This window comes from Pseudopipra pipra, chromosome Z (genome assembly GCF_036250125.1).
Source record: "Pseudopipra pipra isolate bDixPip1 chromosome Z, bDixPip1.hap1, whole genome shotgun sequence".
NCBI classification, from domain to species: domain Eukaryota; kingdom Metazoa; phylum Chordata; class Aves; order Passeriformes; family Pipridae; genus Pseudopipra; species Pseudopipra pipra.
This window is the reverse complement of record NC_087581.1, coordinates 54379505-54397935: the sequence shown is the minus strand read 5'-3', so window position 1 is coordinate 54397935 and position 18431 is coordinate 54379505. Positions and strand designations below refer to the sequence as shown.

Here is an 18431-nt window from a genome sequence, read left to right as displayed (position 1 = left end):
GCACATCTCAAAAGGCAGATCTGCTGCATACATGCAGACAGCACACATCTGTTTGGCACGCGTGAACTAGAGTCTGTCCTCTGTGCATGTGTATTCCTGTGCAGCTTTCTGATCATCCAACTATATTCTGGGAAGGGCATGTATATTTTCAAGGGCTGTATCTATCCAATTCTGCCTGTAACAAACACCCAAACGTTTCGAAATATCATTTAGACAGACAGGACTAGAAGTAAAATTTTGAAGAACAAAGGAAAATGGCCATGCACCTGCTCTTTCATGTTTTTTAGGATGTATTGAAAAAAAAAAGCCCCACAAAAAGTCAGTCAGTCTTTTCACAAGCAGGTTAATTTATATTCTCTGAATTTTTTCAGCCACGACAACTGGATTTTCTTTTCTGATTTTTGCTGCAGCTTCTGCTTTGTAGTCATATGGGCAGTTATGCTTGTCAGAATAACGGTGAAGTCCACAAAATAAGTTTCCACATCGGCAGTCAAATCCTGTACACAGAAAAAAAAGCAACATCACTAGGAAGATTTGCTTTTAATTAGGTTAAAGTTGTTAATTAAAAGCATAGTTACCACAAAGGGGGTATGTTCATCTACATTGACATACAGAGCAAGAAAAATGAATGGCTGCAAATAAATTTAGTAGAACACATAATTTATCAAGTTTAATCTAGCAAGATGTAACTAATCATCCAGATTTGTCCAAAATTGACAAAGTGTTCTCATACCTGTAAGGCCAACCTTCTTCCTGCACATGAAACATCTGTTCTTCTTTGGTTTCGGCAGTTCAGCAGCTCTCTCTTCACTCTCTGAAGTACTAGGCTGGGCAACTGATGGGCTCGGTTGAGTAACAACTATTAAAGCAAGCAAAGGAAATCAGGGTTAAATTTGCTTTTCTTGACTTCACTAGGTATTCAGTAGCATACACGTATTAAAGATTTAATTCACCCACCAAGCCCCTGATGTTTGTTGTCTAAAGTACTTACACAGAGTAGTCTACAAAAATATCAATCAGAAATAGGGATTTTTAGGTATTTTATTCACCCCTTCTGGCTCTACTTGAGACAATCAGACTTTTCCCAACACTTCCACCAGCTACAAAATACATAGCACTTATTCATTACACATATACAGCCTTGATAATTCCTTCCAGAAATTACATGTACACATTTAATATTTAAATAAATCATCTGATCAAGTAACAATCTAAAACAGCAACAATATTGTCACAGCTAAAGTTGCTGAACAGAGGAATACCTGTAGAAAATATAACTAACATACTTTAGAAACAAATGAAATTCAGTAATATGTTACTACCACAGTACTGGGTTACTCTGCCACTACTCCTGCGAAGTCAGGTATCTAAAACAGTTCATCAAGACAGCAGCTAGCAAGCCACTAATTCTGTGACAGATCCAGAACGCAGCTACAAAACACACAGTTCAAAAGAGCTCTCACTTAAATAACAAAGTGTAGGTTTGATTGAATATCTGCATTTTTGTTCTTTATCCAGTTTTATTGTCAAAGCAGGTATAGTCAAAATGAGTAATTTCTCAATTGCCTCTTTTATGAACATCTTTAAACAAACTTGAGTCAAATTTTACTGAAGTTCTCTGAAGAATAAAAATGTGTCCTTCTGTGAATCTGTTCATTTTATTTAAAAGAGTAATTTTTTTCACAGAATTTTTTTTATTGATATCCTTTTTATATCTAAACTGGAACCAAGGAAAGCTGGGAAAGGTGCAGTTGTACACAACTTTAATACCTGCTCCTGGTACAGGTTTGCTGACCACTCCCAGCTATTTGATAACATCTACTGTTCTGGAACAGAGTAAACTACAAAATGCATTCCAGAATAAATGGAGCACATAAGCCTTAAGGACTTATTTGTAATTAACTTTATATAGACAAATATGGTTTGTTAGTTGAGATTCTTTTGGATCAGTACTTTTTTTTTAAAAGTGTGTTTGCATTACCATTCATAAGTATTGTGAAAATCAGCTCACTATTACCACTAACACAAAGAAAGCTTCACAATTCATTGTACAACAAGAAAGGTTCCAGGCAAGACAACTGCATAATCAGAACAAGATTTAAACATGACAAGCTCTGAGAAGTAACAGGGAATCTTCAGCGCTCATCACCAAAAAATTTCATGCAGTAAGACAAGCCGTTGCTAATATTTTCTTATAGTTTACTTACACATTACAGCAACAGTCCTAATGAACAAACAACCAAGGCCATTTTCTGCCTTGATTTTTTTGTCACACCACATGGATCTTTTTTATAAAAAATTTGGGAAGTTCAGTGTTACTGCTATTTTGCCAAGTACAAAGGATAAGAAAAATATCACAGTACCAGTACTACAATCATTACTCCTATTGTTACTTCTGCTGATTTTTTCCCCTGAGAAAACAACTTCGTCTTGATTACCATTTTCTAGATGAACAAATATGATACCCTGAACTTGTCTTTAAAGCCTAAGAAAAGCAGTATTCAGCACCAGTTTATCTACCGGAGAGCCTGTGACCAAAAACCGGGTTAACAACCAGCAATATCACAGAGTATAGCTGTTGGATACTATGCACCTTGGCTAACAGCCATCAGCTATGGCCTTAAAATGACAAAAAGACTAAACACCTTCCAAAAAGCATGGTCAAATCCTTTTAGATTTGTTATTGCTAGTTTGTTTAAAAATGAAATGCTAATTGTAAGCCATGACAGATGAAAAGGAGGAACCAGAAACACTCACACACTTTGCAATTCAGTGTGTAGTTTGCTAGGGGAAAGCTTCATCTGCATCAGAATTAACTTAAAAATTTCTGGTCTGGGAGTATGCATGCTGTTTCAATCATATGCAAAAAAAAAAAAGTAGAAGGGTCAAATAAACAGTGATAAAGTGACAAAGTCACTCAGAACATACACTAAGATAAAAATGAGAAGAGGAACAATTTGTCTAACATGTCAACAAGGAAGTAAAAATGGAAACAACTTCCCAGGAACTACCAAGTCAAAGCAACATACTAGTAGATCACTCTACCACAAAGCAAAGACACTGAGAACAAATCCATCTAGGGGAAAATGTTACCAACTACTACAGGTATACTTTCTTCTTTGCATCAAATAACTGATAACTGGCAGACTATAAACTGTGAAGAGATGTAAGTGATTATAAGAAACTGCAGTGGCACAGGCTGCTGAACAGAATCCTTCCTCCAGAACTAAAACGTCTTTCAAGAAGGAAAAGCAGTACACAATATGCAGTAATGGTCATTAAAAGGTCCCAAGACAAGGGGACATAGCCCTGTAAGTCCAAATTAAGATGTCCAGTTATTGCTCCCCATAAAGGATTCTCCTGTTCATTTACACCAGCAGATTTAAGTCTGATGATTAATTTTTATAGTGTAAAATGTTCATAAATGTGCTTTTGAGTAATGGCCAGGACAGAAGCAAAGCTGCCTACCCTGCCCCTTACTTAAAGCTCAGAATGAAACTCCTCTTTTATCAACCTGTAGCTTAGATGAAAAATATTGAAAATTGTAGTTGTTTCGCCATGACATCAGGAGCTCATTTAAACTAAACCACTGTTGTTACAATCGTTTTTCACAAAAGGCTTCGTTTAACATAGATGCCAAATCCAGCTGGGGAAGTACAATTCCAGTCCTCAATACACTGAACTCATTTCATGCCAGAAATCACACAGTGTTAATCAAACTGCTCTAAATGATTTCTGTATCATCACCATGGAATGGGTAGCAGCAAAATACTGAAAGTTCGAAAACAGTAGTTACTGGTACCTGTAGATCTGCTTCCTCAGGAACCGTGTTCAGAGGAAGCAAACTCCTCACTGCAAAAACAGTTTCTTTCACTTTACCAGAGATTCTGTTGGCACACATGCACTTCCTCATCCTTATCTCCAAACTGGAGGAAAAGGGATTTGAAGGATAGACTATGTGGTGGACAAAGGATTGACTGAATGGATGAGGCCAGAGCAGTGTGGTCAATGCCTCTGTGTTCAGGCAGAGGCTGGTGATGAGTGGTGTCCCTCAGGGCTCTGTCTTGTGACCAGTGCCAATGATGCAGACAGTGGGACCGCATGCACCCTCAGCACATCTGAAGATGACATGAAGCTGAGCAGTGCAGCTGACACAACAGAAGGATGGGATGCCATTCAGGGAGACCTGGATAACCTTTCGAACCGGGCCCACAAGAACTTCATGAAGTTCAAACAAGTCCAAGTGCAAGATGCTGCACCTGGGTTGCAGCAATCACAGACATGAGGACACACAGAGTGTGTCTCACTGACAGCAGTCCTGCAGAGAAGGACTTGCAGGTTCTTGTGGATGAAAAGCTGGACACGTGCTGGCAGCCCAGAAGGTCAACTGCATCCTGGGCTGGATCATAACAGGAGTGGCCAGCAGGTCGAGGGAGGGGATTCTGTCCATGTGGTAGTTTGCTCTCATCAGATCCCACCTGGAGTGGTGCATCCAGCTCTGGGGTCCACAGTACAGGAAAGATGTGAAACTGTTGGAGCAAGTTCAGAGGAGGGCTACAAAGATGATTAGGGGGCTGAAGCACCTCTCCAGTGAAGACAGGCTGAGAGCTGGGGCTGTTCAGCACAGAGATGAGAAGGCTCTGGGAAGACCTCATTGAAGCCCTCCAGTCCTTAGAGGGCTTATAAAACAGAGGGATAGATACTTTATACATGGGCAGACAGTGACAGGACAAGGGGAAATGTTTTTTAACTACAAGAGGAGAGAATTAGATTAGATGTTGGGTAGAAATTCTTAACTTCAAGTAGTGAGGCGCAGGAACAGGGGAGTTGGAACTAGATGATCTTTACACAGCCCCTTCCAACCCAATCCATTCCATGGTTCTGTGTACCCCTCTCCATCACCTTGGTCATTTCCCTTCCCAGCCTCTGGCTCAAGACCTGATAAGATTTACTTCAAATGAATTTTATCAGATCAGTTCTCTTATTACAATGCCAAAAAACTTAGGAGCAACAGATTTTCAGAACTGGGCAGGTTTTTATTAACTAGTATTTTGGTCTTAAATTAATCTGTAGGCACTATAAAATACATTACCATCATGCCCAAGGAAGACTATTATCCTAGCAGATTGATGATAAAGACTAACATAATCCTAGTATTGGGAGAGGTGCCTGATAAAACTCCACTTCGTCAAGAACTTGGGAAAATTTCCTTCATATGTAGTCTGAAAGCAAGATGCATCTTTACAAGAGAAGCAGCAAGGCCATGGATGGAAGGACTTAGCCACACAGTTAGCCTAACAGCTACTCAATCTACATGCAGAAGGGTCCTACAAACTGGAGAACAAAACTTCTCAGATCCTAAATTATTAAGCTACAGTGACTTCATGGGAATGCCATTAAAATTAAAAACCACTCTAAGAAAATGATGTTCAAAGCTCTCAGTAGTTTTCCTTACATAAAACAGCATGGTTGCTTCAAAAAGGATGCTGATTATAGGTATTTTCCCACTGAGATTTCACACTGGTAAAGAATGAATCCCATGTTTCAACTGAACAAAACATGATGAAAATAAAATACTATTATTTTCTAGCCATTCCCATATGAGAAAAGACCAGAAAGAGCTACCCCAAAAGTAACAGCAGTAAGTTTTTAGAAGCTTCTCAGACAAAAGGAAAATTCACCAAAATACGATCCCAATAGCTTAAACTGTAAGCATACCAGTGGCACAAACTTCAGAAAGCATAGAAAAAAAAATTGATTTGAGCATTTATTATTATTTAAGTACTGTGACTTGGGGACAAGTCCAATTCCACAGCTGAAGAAATGTAAAAAATAAAACAAGAAGGAGAACAGGTGAAGTGAGAAGTCATCTGAAAGACATTAGATGCACTTCTGCAGTTTTGGAGCTGAAAGCTGAACTTGAGATAGTGCTATTCCTACATTACATAGTAACACAATTGTCTTGGTTTCTGCTGGGATGGAGTTAACCTTCTCAGCAGCTGGTACAGTGCATTTTGGACTCAGTATGAGAATAATGATGATAACACACCAATGTTTGAATTGTTGTTAAATAGTGCTTATTTTAAAACACAAACTTTTCAGTTTTCCATGCTCTGCCAGCAAGCGTATGCACAAAAAGCCCTGAGGGAGCATTGCTGGGACAGCTGACCTGAATGCACTACCCAAAGGGTTATTCCACATCATAGAACATCCTTCCAGGAGGGAGTTGGCTGGGAGCTGCCAATCACTGCTGGGGCATGGGCTGGGCATTAGTCAACAGGTGGTGACCATTTGTAGCGTGCATCACTTGTGGAGTTTCTGGGTTTTATTCCTCTATCTCCCCTTTTCATTAAAATCATTATTGTTGTTATTATAATTGACATTGTTTATTTTACTTTGTTTTAATTATTAAACTGGTTTCATCTTATCCCACAGGGTTTAGTTTTTTCCCACAATTGTCCTCCCCACTCTGTAGCGGGCACGGAGCAAGTGGCTGTGTGGTACTTAGTTGCGAGCTGGTGCTAATCCACGACAACAATGTATTTGTACATAAAATTTTAGTCTGAAAAGATGGACAGTACTTATTATTCTTTATCAAGCTTCCTAAATGTAAATACCTTTCTATATTCAGGAACTACAATTGCTATGCCAACCCAGGTCCTGTAATGAAAGGCCACAGAATAAACTTCCATCAAGCTTACTTTCATGCCAAAGAATGGGAATAGAAATATTCTGCAGCATGAAACTCATTTCCCACATGACCAACTCTAACACGTGTATTTAATATCTTTACTGCCACATTAATACAATGTAAAGTTTCAGTATCACAGTCGTATGGTTTAATATGGTCATCATAAAGATGATGTCTGTGGGATATTGTTAGTAAAATAATAATACCATCCTATCATGAACAAGCATAGGACCAGCAGTTGGGTCCTCAGCCTCATTTTACAATGTGGACGGCTTCAGGGCTTACAAGAAATTCCATTTCAGAAATTTTTCAATCAGGGGCATCTACCAAAGCTACAGCATACATGGGAAATGAAGGAAAGCTAATTATTTTCAACACAATACTGAGTTACCACATCAGACAATATTACCAACAGTCACAACAGGACTGTCTATGATAGCGACACAGCTCAACTACTACAGCCATATGTGAAAATGAAACAGAATTACAACAAGACCTAAGGCATGTCATGTATTTAACCATCTTGAGCCTACAATATCTTATAAGCTACTTTACTTATATCTTACTCACAATAATACCTGCAACACACTGTACACATCACAGATGTAACACACTGGCTCTACCTACAACATATGCAAGGGTTTCTCAACCTGAATGAAGGACAGCTCTAAAATAGCTCTAATCGTAATGGCTTGGTAGGAAGTCAAAAGATGTGTGCCAACCAACTACTGTCCACTGTCTTCCAACACTGCTACTGGTGAATTCGGGAAATGGAAGGGTAAATTACAGCATGGAAGTTAACAGTAAATGTAATTTACACAATACCATTACCAGTTCATTTTCTGGTTTACTTTTTTGTAAGCAGTATTACTTTGCTGCTGTGGATTTACAAACAATAGCTAATCACACTACTCCCTAAAACAGAGCTATTATTGCCTTCAAAAAACCACAACCCAACCAAAACCTCCTGAAATAATAAAAATAAAAAACAACCACAGAAAGTATCTTGAACCTCTGAAACACACACATGCTGATACTGTGTCTGAAAACACTGACAGATCTGACCAGAGGCTGTTCATTCGCAAGATAATGACATACAAAAGTGCAAAAAATGCTAAAAATATGCTGTAATTTGAAACAATTCAATTTTTTAAACATACTTGTTTCCAAACCCATTATTTTTAGTGGTTACTATTAATTTAACTCTTTTATACATTTATTTCCATTTAAATACCTGCTAAAACAAGCAAAACAAGTTCCTTAAGAAAGGGCTCCACTATGCCTCGCTAACTTGGTAGATATATTGCTCTGACAGCATAACCCACAGAACGGAATAGAGTTCACTAAATTTTGCATTTAATTCCTGCAACTCAGCAGGGCAAAAAAAGCAACTGTGAATCATATTTCTATAATACAAGACTGTTAAAATTCAATCCTTACAAAGTGTAAAAGCTTATCAGAATCCTATAAAATCTGTATTGTAAATAGCATTCATTTATGAGTTTGAGTTTGGACATAAAGTCTCTTTGACATGAGAAATTCAGACACAACTGCACTGAACACATGCCACTGTTCAGTTATGAAATTGCAACAAAGCAAGTTGAACTAAAAAGTTACAGTTACATGAACACACAGCACCTTACATATGCAAATTACAACCAATTAAGTGACCAACTAAGTTGACTAACTATCCATCACGCCTGTCTTCAAATGTTAAGGTACAATTAATTGTCTCAGCACCATATTTGTTACCAATGAATCCAGGTTGAAACCTCGACCTGCACAAAGAAGAAAAAAAACCTCCCCCCCCCCCAAAAATAAAGAAAACCTAACTTGTTATGCTTCACTGTTTGATTTTTTCTCAACTCCTCCATATTCTATACTCACTTGTTTCAATTCCAAAAGCAAACAAGTAAAATTTTATGCTACAGACTGTTAAAAAAATTAGTTGATCAGATGTAATTCTATTTTTAACTTTCTGGCTTGTAAGGAAAACATACAAAGTTTCATTTGCTAATGAAAATCTACAGAAGAGGATGTGACTTGATACTGTTGAAGATACGGTTATTGATCTGTTACTACCTGGTAATAAAATTGTTGCTAGGGTCAGACTATACTTACAGCCAGCCTGTGATACATTAACTACTCCATAACTGCACATTATCTCAGAGAATTACACCTCACAGGAATTTTTCTTTTTCCAGATTAAAATTTATCTTTTCAGAGCTGTTTGTTAAAGGCATAGTTGCACCTTATCTAAATGCAGTTATTTCACATTAGTTTTTTAGGATTCTCTGTTTATATACCGTTCATATAGAAGAAAAAACGTGGAGCTAGGCTTGTAATATCTGAGATTGCGATTTATTTTCTTTATGTTCTTGTGGTTTTAGTTGGATGAAAGTAGCTGGACAATGGCACCCTCGCCTCAGCAGGCAGGAATGTTTGTAAATCCAGACCTGTCCAATATGACAGAAGATGTCACTATGAGTGCTGTACTGTTGCGTGAGGATGATCCTGGGGAAGCTGGTGAGACAATCTGGAGTTTTCATAATAATCTTATTTGTGGGATATAAATTTATATGTTTGGGTTTTTTTCTCTATTATTTTGCTGCTATTTCTTAGTCAAAAACAGTCTAGTTGAAAAAGTTCAGAAAATTAAGCTGTTCCAGTTTATTGGAGTTTTGCGAATTTGTGTCTTCTGGGGAACCTGATGGAAAAAATGGGATGCTCTGGTGATGTCAGACACAACCGGATTAGTGGACTGGGGAGATACTCAAATGAGTTTGCTTTTAAAACTTTTGCAGATGACATATCCACAACAAAAGTTTTATAATTATTTTACTTAGTTCATAGCTTCTGTCTGTCTTGCTGTCTTAGCTGATAAGTTCTTATGACTTTATCGGATCTAAATAGTTGATATCATCATTGTTCTCATTTAAATTTGTGAAAGATGAGATGCCTTGTCATCAGAAGGATTTTTTTGTAGTCTGTTGGGGTTTTTTTATGAAGTTGCATCTGACTAACATGGCTTTCTTATTAAATCTGTCCTAGCTACTATGAGCATGTACTCAGATTTTCTGCATTCCTTCCTGAAGCATACATCAACTACCATTTTTGATCTTGTGGATGAGTATGAAAATATTTGTAACAGTCAGGTAAGTAGTTTACTTGCCCTTCTCAAAGCAGTTTTGCTGAGAAGTCACAGTGCTTAACATACTTTAATCTTCCAGCTGGTTGCAGTGTTACGAGTCATGCTAGCATTGAGTATCACTCAATGATGAACATCACTCTTTCTTCATACACTACTTTGGCACAGAAATACCCGTGGTGTAGCTTGCTGAATACTAAAAAATGCCATCTGGCTGCCACTCCACTGCAAGTGTCAAGTGGCAACTCACGGTAGCAGATGTATAGATGTTTTTCTTAATGTCAATAAGCTGGATTAAAATGTACTTATTTTTCCCAGGTATAAATAAATAAAATCATTGTATTATGATGCTTTAAGTTTTCTGCTACATTATAACAAGCTGGCCATAGAGGACTCAGCATTGGCTCTAAGGTGTCTCTGATTTTAGACACAGTTCTTCATTTGACTGGTCGTTTGATTGTCAGTTCAGAATCAGCAGGGATTGACAATCTGAAAGGAAGAAATTATGATGCTTCTGTCAGTAAGTGTTGATCACAAGAGAGGTGTGCAGATGAAGTTTTTTTAGGAGACTTCATACCTATGTCTGTGTTAGGAAAATTTGTTCTTAATGGAGGGTTGCTAGCCATCTTTTGTGCAAATTTATTACTGGGGCTGAGATAGAGAATGCTGAGATCTTTGATGAGGCATGTACCACAACTGTATAGGTGCTCAGGTAGGAAGCAGACAAGAGGAAAATAAATGTGAACTTGATTATTTTGTGAGATAGTGGAACTCCTGTTGGAGAATATGGATAACACCTACATGGTCAGGGAATAATAGAGTGGGTGTTTTAAGCCATGTGGAACTGAGAGGAGTTGACTGTATGTTGCCAAGGATGTACAAGGGTACACTGAAAGATGCTGCTCTAAGGTGTAGCTTGGATGTTGCTGGTGGGGCTTGGCATGGGAGTGGAGGGACAGCCCTAAGATATCGTGCTGCTTCTCAGCTGTACCCTCAGATTAGCCCAGTGGTTCCCAGCAGCCATAAGCTCTTCATATTTTCAGGGAGGTGGGGTAGTAATAAAAGAGAACAGAAGACTGTGCTCCCCTCTTGCATCTTACTGGTACACGTATTCCTTTTCTCCAAATCTGTTGTTCACCTCCCACTTGAAAACCAATGACTATACTGATGCCTGATGAATTACACCTCACAGGACGTATTAGCTTTGTTGTTATGAGGTGATGCAAATTATTTACCATTGTTTCAGTATGCCCTTGAAAGGAGAGACATCATAGATGCTACTGTAAAAAGTAAGATAAAAAAATCTGCCTGGTCCAGACACAACAGGAATTTTGTATAAAAAGTCTAGGCCAGCTTCTCTTGCCTGCAAGACACAGGTCAACATACCATTGAATACAGCCAACATTGTTTGTTTAAGATTTCCAACAAACACTAAGAATAGTATACAACGACACCATCTTATGCTGTCTAGGATCTGTGCCAAACCATAATACTTGAAAGGGAACCTGGACATTAGAGCAGGTGAGGTTGCCTCACGAATTTACAGGGATGTTCTCAGGAAGGTAGTTTTGCTCTTCAAGTTTTTTCCAGAGACATTTATGTTGTTTGGTAGTTTTTCCAGTGATCTCTACACAAGCCTGTGACAGCTTTTACTGGTTTCAACCTGTGAGATTATTTATTCTAATATGTAAGTATCTTGAGCTGCTTTGTATTTCTCCCCCATTTTTACCAATAGTGTGCTATGTGACACCATCTATCATACAGTTGACTCACAGTACATGAAAAACGGGTAATATATCAACAATAATAAAAGATTTCCTTTACAACTGGCAAAATGACAGCAGTTCTAAGATTTAAAGTCACCTATGACTTCATCACTACTACCATTTTATGTATTCCTATTTCCTTCTTGTCACATTCAGGTAGGATTTCATAACAAGGCCTAATGGCTTAATGAATACTGTATCAAAGTCTTAATTATTTTTCAGTTACATAATGAAATACATAAATTCCTGTAGCCTCTTCAGAGGCTGCAGGAATTTAATAATTGCAAATTAATCAGTTACAGGAATTTAATAATTGCAGTCCATACATAATGAAAAACCCAACATATCATATAACTGTACTGTTCGTGTCACAGAACCTTGACTTAGCAGGACTCACGCAAATGGTAAAATCCTCTGTACAAGTACTGAGCAATTAAATATCAAGTGTCAGAGGAGTCTTTGTCAGCACAGATGTAACTACATAAAAATCACTCTGATACAGTGCTGAGTAGCATCTGCTGGAATTTTCATGTTACTGACTTCATACTGAAAAAACGGATTTTATCTTCAGCTTGAATCAACAGACTTCCTACTACACATCAGCTTTTAATCTTTAAACTGTGTCAAACTTTGTTAAACTCTTTAGACTGTGTTAAACTCTTAAATACAGTGTGGATATGTTTAAGTATAAATCAAGTGTGTTAAGATGTCCATTTGAACGTACTGATATGGATTTAATCACTAGTTGTAGTTTAGCAAGCTATCCCTCCCTCCATGGAACAGTTTACAGTTTGAAGTTTAACTACTACAGCTGTAACAATCCAGCATGAGAATAAAACTGTTAAATGATAATTAATACACAGCAATTAAAGCGACAACTATCCTACATTCCTGGAACAATGCTTTGGTTCCATCTACTGATTACTCAATAAGTTTGAGAACCCTAAGCAGCTTCGTTAATGTTTTTAAGCCACATATTCCTTTTCCCCACAGCCTCACTCCTCTGTAGAATGGAATTTATTAAGCACCGTTCTCCAAATGCAAAAGGCCATTTTGACTGCCATGAGTCAGCTGGAATTGTAGTGCTTGATAATACACAGAATCTCAATAGTTTGATTTCAAAACTGAACATCTTGACCAAATGCAATTTTAGAATGCCTCACTTTTAAAAACAAAGGTTTGGGATTCAAAACCACTCTCAGAGGCGTCAATTTTTTTTACTAACACTGAACATTGTATCTTAAAGCTCTGTTCTGGAACTAGTCCTTTTTCTCAAATTCTGAGGAGAGAGTACTCAAAAGCACCCTTAACACAGTTCCTCAAGACCAACACTGCAACAGGAGACAGCTACTCAGAAGATAAACAAACCCTCCACCTTGCGTTAAGTCACTGCTTGTACCCAGTGTTAAATCACTGCTTGTACCCAGTGTTAAATCACTGCTTGTACCCAGCATTATTTTGAGAACATACCTGGCTCAGTCTCTGTTTTGGGTGTTAATTCTTCCTCTCTTGAAATGCTCATTTCTGTCATTTGCTGTGTTACAGGCAAAGCGGCAACAGGCACGTTTCTGTTTAAGTACAGTGAAACACACAATTTACATTAGTTTTACATTCATGATAAAAGCTTAAACTGTCCAGTCTGGACCTTAATAAACTACTGGTTCAATTACTACTGATTCATTTTCCTGACATGTGCTTCTACTATCTCCAAAATCGATTTTTTTACTGTTTTAGTTTCCACAGAAGAAAACAGGCAAGCCTGTAGCAAATTATTTCAGCAAATAAACAAAGAACATTCTTTTAACTGAATCAGTGTAACAAATATTTGAATAATTTTTCATTTACACAGATTATCTTAAAGCCCTGTCAGGTCATGGGTCCTTTTTCCTCTGCAGACACTCACTATGATAGGGCAGGATTGCTGCAAGCCTTCAACTTGCTGCACACTCGGCTCATTCAAACCTCATAGTAATACTTTAATTTTACCTTGTTTTTTCAGATGTGCTGCCAGCAGCACCTTCACAGTTGTTTAAGCTAGTGTCTGCTCTCTGTACAGATGCAGAGTCTGAGGTAGGACTGTTTGAACCACTGCTTGTTCCTGTACAACAAGAATTTGACACGTTACAAACAAATTGTAGCAAACACATTAGTCAAATAGTCTCCCATACAGCTCTGAACTGTCTGTATAAAATCTTCACTGCTATTGCATACTACTTTTTACTTAAAGACATGGTAAACTGTTAAACAAAATACAGATCGCATAAGAATACACTAACAGAGGAGGCTAAGTGGGAAAGCAAGTTATGACTGAATGCCAAGCAAATCAGAATACATTATACAGAAATGTACTTTTATCTTTACTGTGATTTAAAGTAGTATTCTCCTGGATATTCATTGTTTTAGTACATAACTTTCAGAAGTTCTCCTAAAAAATTTTCTAGGATTCCTCGTAATCTTCCATAGCTTAACTTTGAAAGAAGTAAAAAAAAAAAAAAAAAAAGAAAAAAATCAACACCACACACCCTTACCCATTGGGCTGATTCTACCACTATTCTGCTGTCGCTGAAGATGTTCTTTGTAGCAAACAGAACACATTCCATTTGTCCTAGGATTTCCATAAAATCCACATCCTGTAGTACACAGCATAGGCCCTGGGGTCTGGTTAGTCTCCTGAGTCATCTCGATGCTGTAAATAAAATCAAGAACTGCATTAGGAGCTGGCATGGCACCAAAATCAATTACAGGGTTACAGAATTTAAAGTATGTCTGCTCACCTGCCCCCCAAGTGATATCAGCATTCTTAAAGAGGGTTATACGAATGTTAATATGCCATTCACGACTCCAACTGTATTGCTAAGTAATACCATTATGAACCATTAAGAGAAGAAAAAGTACTGAGAAATAATATACCTGTTGGGCACTGAGCTGCATGTACAAGTTAATTTAATTTGACAGCCAAAAAAACTCCTTAATTACTAATCTCTGAGCACTAATAGAATGCAGAATAAGCAAGACCAAGTTTATACCCACAAAACAGTTCTGGCAAACTACATAGCTTACTTTTCCTAACTCCTCGCTTTTTTGCCGATCTCTCATAATTTTGAGGCTAATTCCACTATTAGCAGTTCTTGCTCTCACAATACTCTTCCAAGAGAAATAAAATTAACAACTTCAACCTGTTTAAGAGCTTACACACTTACAAAAGAAAAAAAACCCCTGCATCTTAATAAAGTTATAGCAAGACTTCTGAGCCTACCAGAGGCAGTCAGTGCCAACTCTCTGCCGTAAATAAAAATTTTCACCTTGTCATCTGCTAACCTCTGCAAAGCAAGGTTAGTAGAAAACTGCACAGCAACCAAATCCTTGATTCCCAAGGACAATAAAACTGGAACACAGTAATCACACAATCTGCTACAATTTGAGGACATGTAAGAATACTGCACTAAAATATAAATTTAGTAGAAGCCGTGCATATGGCACCCGAAGACATTTTAGTGTAAACTTTAGATTGAGTATGAAAATTGCAAGTGACAGCTGCCTTTGTCTAGCTAAACTAAACTCCTGGCATCAAAGTAAACCAAAACCAGAAGAAAGCAAACAAGCAAAATTCATCTGCTTGCTTGCTGGTGGTCACAGGACCCAATTTTCCAGATATAAATAGCTGTACTATTTATGGCTTTATAATACCTTCCAGGAATAAATAGTGTCTTTTCAGGCTACAAAACAGCTTCACACTTACTCTGATACAGTTTGGCAGCCATACACACCAGGCAAGTGACCCAGAAAAAAACATGACCCACCTAGAGAAATCTAAAAACAATCTTGTCACCTATATTGTAAGACCTATATCTGTATAAAATAAATAAAGACTGTACTCCAGCCCTTTTATTACTAAGTCGGTAAGATCTAAGTGTCACCAAACACACTGCCAACACCGACCTCAATCTACTTGCTTCACTTCCAAGTCAGTGTGCCACAACAGATTTCACCATTTACTAAATCTTGCTTTAGGTGCTAACGCTACTATTATCCTCCTACAAACTACATACTCCGCATCTCCTTTTGTCTGCACATTCTTCCACCACTTGAAATACGTGCCCCTAACAGAAAGGTCAAGTCGCTGCTACCCAACGCTGAACAAGTCGAGCTTTTCCGGGCTCCGGGATGCACTCCGGGTGTCACCCGGGTTCACTCCAAAGGCGCCCACCTCCAGCCGCACACTCACCCCGGCCGACCCCGCCGCCGCGGCTCTGCCCCGGGCGCTCTGGCGGCAGACGAGCCCCCGCTGCCCGCTCGGTCACATGGCGAGCGGGATTGCGCTTCCGCCCATCAGGCGGAAAGTCACGGGCCTGGGGCGCCCGGCCGCCCCCGCCGCCCGCTGAAGTCAGTCCCTATTTATATCTCCCGCAGGCCACCGGCTCTGGCGGGAGGAGGCGCCAGCGAAATCCGACCGCCCTTCCCTTTCAGAGGAGAGCGGGTGCTTATAGGCAGCCCAGAAAATGCGGCATCACCAGCCCGCCGCCTCCCGCTGCCCTTCTCCCCGCCAGCGCTATGGTCGCTGCTGGGCGTGACCGAGGCCCGGAGCAGCCTCCGCTCCACAAACGCGGGGGTGGTTATACCCAACCGCTCCTCTTCGAGGAAAGGAAACAAGATCATTGAGAAAGGTCTCATTTCACCAGCAGCAGCAGGTCTTCACCTCAGGGCTGCTCCGGCTCAGGGCCGCGGTCTCCCGAAGACATTATCCCGCCGGCAGCGCCAGCCGCGCTCCCCCGCCGTTACCGCCTCAACGCGGAGAGGGGGCGGGTAAATCCCGTTACCGACCCCGGCCGCGCTGCCCTCAGCCCCCCCCATCCTCCCGCGGCCTCGAGGCCGTGACCGGGCCGGCCCCGTCCCGCCGGGCTAGCCAAGTCTGCCGAGTAACGACAGAAACGGGCGCTGAAAACAGCCATAAAACTCGGGCACTGCGTCAGCCATGGGCCTGCTGACCTCAATACCCATTTGCCTCAGCATCTCTCTTCCGAAGAGAGGCCACGATTAAACACGAGAAACAAAACAAAAGGAGGGTGGCACAGGGATTGCGCGAGGCCCTCGCCTGTCAGGGACGCGCTCGGCCGAGGCAGAGCCCAGGGTCGGTACGGGAGAAGCGAACTGGCACCGGGCGCTCCCCAGGCGGCTGCAGTCCGGTGGCTGACTCAAACAAAGCGGGGGCCCCTGCCAAGAGCCCGCAGCGCCTGAGCCCTTAACTGTGGCCCCCCCACTCCCCTCGCCTCCCCCGACGCCGGGACACAAAAGACCAGGGAGGTGTCGCGCTCAGGAGCGGTGGCGGCGGGCGGGGATGACCGGCCAGGCCGCTCCCCGCAACCCCCTGAGTCACGGTGGCTCCGCCGCCGCCAGGCCCCAGCCGCCGCCAGCCACGGGAACCTCGATGTCTCCCGCCTGCACTGCCCCGCGCCGTGGGCCGGGCGGGACGAGGCGGCCGAAGGGGCCGCCCGCGAGGGGGCCCGGGCACACCCCGCCGCCAGAAAGGCCCCAGGGAGCCGAGCCCAGCCCGCCGCCCCTCACCCACCTGTTCCCGGCGGGGGCCAAGAACCCCGCGGCGGGTGCCGGAGAAGGCGCCGCGGACGGCTCCGGGCGTCTGTCGGGAGCGCGGGGGGCGCCGAGCTGGCGGCCGCGCCGCCGCCGCGTCGCTCCTTTGTTCCCGCAGCGGCAGCGGCGGCCGTGTCGGCAGCGGCGCGAGGCGGGACCCGCCGTGCGCGGAGGGCGGGCGGCGGGAAAGCGCTGGAGGCGGGGAGACGGGGAAGGGGAAGAAGAGGACGGCGAAGAGGAGGAGGAGGAGGAGGAGGAGGAGAAAGAGGAGGAGGAGGAGGGAGGAGCGCAGCCCGCCCGGCGGCCGCGGCTCCTCCCGCTGCCCGCCCGCCGGTACATGCGTGGTGCTGCCGCCCGCCCGCTCCGCCCGTTGCCGCTCTGGGGCCGTGAGCCCCGCCCTGGCCGCGCGCCCGGCGGGTCCCGCGCGCGTCACGGGAGCCCCAGGGCACGGGGAGGGAGGGGGAGGGCGGCCTGGGCGGGGCAGGGATGGGCTTCCCGTGAGGGAGCGCCTGCTCGCCGATAGGCATCCGCGGGACGTGGTGCTTCGGCGGCGGCTCGTTGCGTAAAATCGTGGGGAACACAGGTGGCCCTTAAAATGTAATTTCCTAGGGTATTTTTTTTATTTTTATTTGACATAAATTTACCTTACGAGATCTAGGTGTCTTGTGAGATCGAAAGCAAAAATGCAGAGGTGTTGCCCCGAAACAGAAGAGAATTCCAATTTAAATTCTCAATTGTGGATTTCATGGCCAGGTGTCTGATCACTGTCCTCTCCCTGCTCTGAAGGTCCGACCTTCACATATGAAAAAAGAATAAGGAAGTAGCCACATATTTCCCTTAATCCAATGCTGAAGAGCAAATTATGCCTCCTGTTTTGAAGACTATCTTATCTTCTAAGAGGCCAATATCTTCAAAAATACTGTGAGGTTCACAGAAACTTCCTTGAAGACAGACCTCTTTTAACTTGGGATGTTTGGAATATCAGGGACCTATAAAGATAGAACACTCCCAGGGTAAACTTAGTATTTTATCTAGAGAATAAAAGATACTTGCATCTTCGAAACCACAGCTTCAGAAGATTTTGGACCTCATGTTGCTTGCCCAGTGGAATCACAAGCAAGTTATGCTTCTGAAGAAGCTGTGACTGGTTAGAGATTGATGCTTTTGAAGAAGTCTCAAGTGAATATCCTCATTGTAGAGCAGAAACATACCACTGCCACTGTCTTGCAGCGGTTGTTCC

At 41.7% G+C, this 18431-nt stretch overlaps 1 protein-coding gene across 3 annotated transcripts; it reads right to left on the bottom strand.

The window, feature by feature from the left end:
• Positions 1-326: 326 nt before the first annotated feature.
• Positions 327-17533, bottom strand: ZFAND5 (zinc finger AN1-type containing 5). 3 transcript variants are annotated; one of them, XM_064642643.1, is made up of 6 exons: positions 17172-17533; positions 14134-14291; positions 13592-13703; positions 13076-13173; positions 734-859; positions 327-497 (listed from the first exon to the last, which is right to left on the bottom strand). In XM_064642643.1, exons 1-6 carry the CDS (start codon positions 17528-17530, stop codon positions 349-351), a joined length of 1002 nt encoding a protein of 333 aa, XP_064498713.1. In that variant the 5' UTR covers positions 17531-17533; the 3' UTR covers positions 327-348. The 3 variants fall into 3 exon arrangements, with proteins under 3 accessions (XP_064498713.1, XP_064498714.1, XP_064498715.1); XM_064642644.1 differs by lacking the exon at positions 17172-17533 and adding an exon at positions 16302-16423; XM_064642645.1 differs by lacking the exon at positions 17172-17533 and adding an exon at positions 15831-15965.
• Between the last annotated feature and the right edge of the window lie 898 nt (positions 17534-18431).